The 6,361-nt window shown below is 43.4% G+C and overlaps 1 protein-coding gene across 2 annotated transcripts; it reads right to left on the bottom strand.

Annotated features, from left to right (window-relative positions):
- Window positions 1–418: 418 nt before the first annotated feature.
- On the bottom strand, window positions 419–5,680 carry MRPL18 (mitochondrial ribosomal protein L18). Of its 2 annotated transcripts, none has more exons than XM_005900392.3 (4): window positions 5,542–5,680; window positions 4,854–5,040; window positions 1,318–1,549; window positions 419–792 (listed from the first exon to the last, which is right to left on the bottom strand). In XM_005900392.3, exons 1-4 carry the CDS (start codon window positions 5,591–5,593, stop codon window positions 721–723), a joined length of 543 nt encoding a protein of 180 aa, XP_005900454.2. In that variant the 5' UTR covers window positions 5,594–5,680; the 3' UTR covers window positions 419–720. The 2 variants fall into 2 exon arrangements, with proteins under 2 accessions (XP_005900454.2, XP_070233080.1); XM_070376979.1 differs by having other exon boundaries at window positions 1,467–1,549.
- Between the last annotated feature and the right edge of the window lie 681 nt (window positions 5,681–6,361).

Raw genomic sequence — 6,361 nt, 5'->3', positions numbered from 1 at the left:
CCAAGATCAGTTAACACCTTACTCTGACTTAATCACTCATTTAAGAGACCTGCCATGATTCCCATCTACCCTACCTCAACTTTAAATTAACCCAAATGCACTTCAGGCTCCATCTCCCAACAGCTTCTCTAGATGGTATAGACACCTTATTTCCTTTTCTCACTGCATTCCTTTCTTCAAATCTGGCTCTGTTAGGATCCAGGAGCCCAATAAGGTTAGGATTTGCTCTTATCTTTGCATTACTGTTTATAATAAACTGATACTGACATCTCCTACTTAAAAAAAAAGCCTCCACACCTGAGCAGCAACAGTTCTCATTTACTGAGACCACCTGCTATGACCAAGTGCACAAACCTTTAATGTGTATCCTTGCCACAGAGAGTTCATAGTTGGGAGAAAATGCCATATAACTAAAAAATAAGAGTTAATAATATACCTTTATTCTTTAACTTATAAACAACAATTTAATTTGTCCTTCAGAAGTCAATTACAATTGGCAACAATTTTTCTCAGACACTTCTCTCACGTCCAAGAACGAAGAATTCAGCCCTGGATTTAAGACAAACATACTGAAGGGGAGAAGGAGACAACCTTAACTAATAACATTCTGCTGTTAATTTTTGTATAAAACGTCCAAGCTGGCAGTTCTTCCAGAGGCGCTTTTCTGATGAATGAAGAGCTGACAGCTTTCATTTACAAGTTCCAAACAATGCTTCTGCTTCATTCATAGATTCTCCGAGGCTCCTGCAGCACCACACCACCCTCTATCATGCCAATCTGTAGTCGTTTCATCTGGTTTTGAAGATCAAGAAAGAAGGAAAAGATGAAGTTAACACTAAAAGCTGACCATAAATAGCTCACTTCTTAAGAGGAAGAGAAATAAACCACCGATCTGCTCCTTGCTAACTTCCCAGCCTACACTGTTTTTTTCAGAAAGTGATCTTAATAATGACACAGATAAAAGAAGGTGTAGAGATGTTAAGGATTAGCAGTATTTGAAAATATTCTGTGGACAAGATGATACTATATGAACGGCAGAGAAGTCAACATTACAGCTATAGAATTGGTCGCATGGGTTTGAACCCTGCCCAGCACCACACTGAGCCAGTCAGCCAACCTCAGCTAACTTACAGAAGAGAGACCATGAGTCCTGATGCTAAGGCTGCTGTGAAGCTGAAGTGAGGTACCGCGCATCAGGACACTCAACTCAGGCTCAGACACTTGGAAAGAACTTTATAAACAAACTACTATTATGTAAGTATCTAATGTCAAGAATTAACACGACACCTCCTAACTAAGTAGTGAGAACAAAAATACCGAGTCTGACGCTGCCTCCCAAGGCGTGGGTTGGTAGACCATGAAGTTGATTCCTGCTTCCAAGCACCGCTGTGCCAGCACTCGTCCTACACTCTCACAAGCCACCACACTTTTGGTGCTATAAAGGTGCTTCTTAATGGCCCATTCACGAGTGGAGGCTGACACCACAACCTGGCCGTTGCGATGCTCAACAAGTGCTTCTATGTGATGCTGGCTCCTTATAACTCGCAACCTACACAAGGTGAGAGGAGGACAAAAATCATAGAAGAATTCTAAAGACAAATGACTTCAGGTGAATAAGTGCAAAAGTACTTCTCAAGAATGCAATGTCTCGTTCATTTATGTCAACATACTCAACCTGGTTTTTACTTGGGAGAGCTGTTTTCCCTCTGCCTTTATGAGGATATCCTCAATAGTAAACCAAACATTTCTACTTAGCCTCAAATATCCAGAAGAAAGTTGGCATTTTAGAGCTGAGATTTACACAGTATCTACTTCAAAAAAGGAACTGAGGAGGCAGAGCTAACTTGCTGACTCTTCACTGGATAAAGATATACTTACTCTATATTTTCCAAAATAAATGTAAGATGGCTCAAACATTTAAATATAAAAACAGAAGTCATGTGAGTACTAGAAGACAACATATTTTTAAACAATCTCAAAGTAAGATAAGCCTATTTAACTATATCAAGCTAGTTAACATAACATCAAACTATATCCTATGGCTTTTATAAAAAAGAAAAAAAGTGACAGTTTTCTGCATGCTAAGAAAAACAAAAAAAAAACAGTAAAGTCAACAGGCAAACAAAGAAACAAAAAATATTTTAAAATCATATATTGTTCAAAGGGCTAATTTCCATAATATATAAAAAGCCTCCTATCATCAATAAGAAAATGACCAGTAACTTACTAGGCAAAGGATTTGGACAGACTGTTCACAGAGAAGGAAACTATTAATGACTCTTAAAACCCAAGAATATATGCCCAATCTCAGTGCTAAACTGCATGCATGAGACAATTAATTGCAACACTGGTTGAAATAATAAAAGATAATCATCAATCCGGAATCAATGAATTAAAACAGTCACGCAATGGTATTTTACAGTAACTTTAAAGTTATTTTACACAGTTAAGAACAAAGTAGCACTTTATGCTGCTACTGCTGCTGCAAGCATTTATTGAACACTGACTGTACCAGGGAGTCCTAATTGTTTACAGGTACAGCTCATGTCTCAAACTAATCCCATTATCCTTTCTTTCCTTTTGGGCTGCAGAAACCAACACAGAAAGGTTAAATAACTTGAGCGATATTACAACTAATGGTAAGAAATGGTCATAGGCAGGATTTAAGTCCAGGAGACTGGCTCCAGAGCCAATGTTCCCAACCAACACAAAATACTTCCAAGACGTATTCTGTGGCGGAGGTGGGGGTAGTGGTGAAGGAATGGGTGGGGAAATGCAGAACAACATATATGTTAAGATTTATGTTAAAAAAAATTACAAGTTTATACTTATGTGCACAGACTAGCTATAGAAGGGTACATGAGAAACTACTCCTTTTTGGATTTTATAACATTTGCATACATTACACATTTAGAAATTAAGTTCACGATAAAGAAAACACGGGGGGGGGGGTGTGGAGAAAACGCTGAAATTAGACTATAGAAAGGTTCTTAGTATGAAACAGCATAAAAAGCACTAGATTTAGAAATATGGGTTCTACTCCTGGTTTTGCTGTTAGTCTTAGTAAAAAATCACAAACTCTTAATCCAGTGGTCAACACACTTTTTCTATAAGGGACCAGATTGAAAGCAGAAAGGGTAGTGGGTCCCTGGAGAAAGAGAACCAGGTGTGGCTTTCTTGACCTAAGAGAAGCCATTTTTGACCTAAGCCATTTTGTGATCTAAGATTGGACACTGTAACTGCTATTGAATAGGTCTCAGTAATTAATGATCTTAAGGGAAGTAAGGGAATGAAGGAACAAAGGAAAAGCAATCAAGAAACAAAAGAATAAAAGAGAGTCCTGATTCCTCCTCAAGGGACATAGAGAACAATCTGATACCGCCTTGGATTTCTGCACTCAGGTGGAGGAAGGAAATGACGATGCTGACCCTGTAACTTCAACAAACTAAAGCTAGCACTCTGTAGACCTTGGCCCTGATTCTATACTGAGTGCTCCTCTGCTCAAGCCCCTTCATGAATATGTGTGTAACCTTAACTTAAAACTTCCCCAGTTATGCTGTCTGGGGAAACACTGCTTTGAGGAAGACACCCAGTGTTCTCTTTACTTGCTGCAAGTAATAAACCCCTCCCTCTCCTGATCTTGGTTGTGCCTTCTGGTCTGACACCCACCAAGAGGCGAACCTAGTTTTCAGGTAACAATATAGGTCAACTATTCAACTCAGCCACAGTAATACCAGAACAGCCAGGTGAGAATGGGTGGTGGCTGTGTGCCAATAAAACTTTCTTTGTGGATAAAGAAATTTGAATTTTACAGTTTTCATGTCACAAAATATTCTTTGCATTTTATTTGAACCTTTCAAAAATGTAAAAATATTTAGCTACCAAGCCAGCTTTGGCCCAGGAGCAAAAGTCTGCTGATCCTTGTCTTAAACCATCTGTGCAATAAAAGAGTGGGACTCATTATCTCCAAGGTCACTTCCAATTTTCTACTGGTAGTACTGTGAAGAGGACAAATGGGGGGAAGGGGGAGGTAGGTCTCTAATTATTTAAATATCCAAATATTAACAGAAAATAATAGTTTGAGTGTTTCAAAAAAAATTCTAGACTTAAGAGTCAGATTATTTGAATATGAACTGCCCTGCCACCTTTCTTTGAACCCTCGTGTTTCCTTCCCTAAGCCTCAATTCCCCTGCTCTATAAAATGGGGGAATTTACTGCACTTGCCTCAAAAAGTACTTTTAAGGAGTAAATGAGAAAATGCATATAAAGTGCCTAGCATCAGGTTCCTGGCAAATAGAAAGTATTCAATAATTCACCATCTTTATAACAAAGAATAAACCCCTAACTGCTCTCCTGCCTTTACCACTGCCCCCTTAAAAATCTGTTCTCCTCAAAGGAACCAGAATGATCTTCCATTCAGGCTTAAACTAAAGAAATCCCGTCAGTTTCCCACTACAATAAAAATAAAGCCCCCAACGCTTCCTTGATTTACAAAGCTAATGACGTGTATCCTACCTACCTCTCCATTCACCTTCTGGCCCAGAGCTCTAGGTACACAAGCCTTTCGGTTCCTCAAACACACCTAGCTCATTCCCACCCTAGCTGTTTTCCTCTATTAGGAACCCTCTTCTTGGCAGATAGTTTGGCTTTTATTCTATTTTCGGAGAGTTTGGGTAGGCAACCAGTCTCCTATTCTTTACCTTTTTTCCATGACACCTATTTATTTACCGTTTGCCTCCCTCTTCCCCTCCTAGACCCAGCACAAGTCTGAGAATCGCCAGCAGCTACCTGGCACGCTCCTTAAACGAACTGCCGTGCAGGGCTGTGTGGTCAACACGGAGCAACTTAATTACCTGTGCCAGAACTCACGGGAGGGCCACACGGTCCCCCAACCCCGCTCTTTTCTGGCCACAGCTAAGAGCTCCAGATTCCGGGGGTTCCGGTTGGTGAACTCTGGGGCAACGGCTTCATTTCCCACGGGGTCCGCCTCAGGCTTCACCACTGGCTTAGCACTGGTCGAGAACGCTGCCACCCGACATCCTAAAGAACAAAAACCACCACATGGATCTTAAGAGAATGACGAATACGGACAAATCAGGAACATGATGTAACTTGTGCCCATCTTCCCCACTTCAGGCCTCGCGCCCTGGAAAAGGTACAAGAGATATGTTCGGTAACGGGGTGTCGTCACCACAGAACCTGGTCCTTAATTTTCTACTAATGTCGTCACCACGCTACCGTTAGCTCCTTTACTTTTCCGTGGGAAATGATGGCTTCCCAGGAGCCTAAAGAATCTGCCTGCCCGGGCAGGACACGCCAGAGAGGCAGGTTCGATCCAGGGTGGGGAAGATTCCCCTCGAGAAAAGAATGGCAACCCACTCCAGTACTCTTGCCTGGAGAATTCCATGGATAGAGGAGCCTGGGTGGCTACAGTCCATGGGGTCGACAGAGTTGGACTCGACTGAGCATGCATAATGCATGCTGCATATACAACGACCATTTGCCAGTGCAGACCCCGGGGTGTAACCTGAGACGAATTACCGGGGTTTCTGCAAACCGGCAACAACTCCCAGGACCGCGACCGAAACGCCATCGCTGAGGAGAATCGCAGCCAAAGCCTCGGATAGACCTCGCCCTCTTCTCCTCAACGGCGTCCCAAAGAGCCGCCAGCGGCAGCCATACTTACTCAGGGAAAAGCCTTCGAACGACGTAAGGTCATAGAGGCCTAGATCGCCGCGCTAACGAGCCTCTGCAGCTGAGTGACGGAGAGTGCGATCCGTCATCTCCATTCCTCCAATCAGCGCATACGCTGTGGCGCACGGAGACGCCGGAGCCAGCCAACCACCTCGCAGTGAGCCAGAAGAGGGGTTGGGCACGGTCCGTTAAGCCGGTCCGCGCTTGTCTGCAGCATCCTGCGTCGCTGGCCCGCAAGGCGTTTTGGTACCTTACTTGGGCTCGGTAATCGTCGGGCACGCACACACACACACGTTGGTCTCTGCGAGGAAACGGCAGCGCGAGGCGGTTTTCTCTTCAGATGTTATGGTTGTTTTCCCTAATGACTCATGGAGAACCCTTACGCGGTCCCACTCAGGCTCCCAAGCCTAAACTATTGAGGCCGGGAATAGAGCGCTTGTTTTGCGCGCTCTCCGCTCGAGCTCATACTTAAGGAAAACAAGGACGCCGATTTATAAACCACCAAGAACCGTACAGAACCTCGGTTCTACCTCAGACACACCACCTTACACCACCCGCCCACTTTCCGTCACACTCCAAGCTCCGCCCTACCGCCCACCTTTTCTAGAAGGTGCCAGAATGTGCAGAAGCGCACGCGCAACCTGTGCCTATTGGGAGAAAGCGTCAG

This window comes from Bos mutus, chromosome 9 (assembly GCF_027580195.1).
Source record: "Bos mutus isolate GX-2022 chromosome 9, NWIPB_WYAK_1.1, whole genome shotgun sequence".
NCBI classification, from domain to species: Eukaryota; Metazoa; Chordata; class Mammalia; order Artiodactyla; family Bovidae; genus Bos; species Bos mutus.
The sequence above is the reverse complement of the archived record's forward strand: the minus strand, read 5'-3'. Positions and strand labels throughout refer to the sequence as shown.

What these genes read in the sequence shown, in the direction of transcription:
- MRPL18 (XM_005900392.3), bottom strand. Translation starts at nt 5,593, where the DNA reads ATGGCGTTTCGGTCGCGGTCCTGGGAGTTGTTGCCGGTTTGCAGAAAC. An exon ending in GCCGGTTTGCAGAAACCCCG is followed by an intron (nt 5,041 to 5,541) that starts GTAATTCGTCTC and finishes TTTGTTCTTTAG; the next exon opens with GATGTCGGGTGGCAGCGTTC. An exon ending in TCCCGTGAGTTCTGGCACAG is followed by an intron (nt 1,550 to 4,853) that starts GTAATTAAGTTG and finishes CACCTTGTGTAG; the next exon opens with GTTGCGAGTTATAAGGAGCC.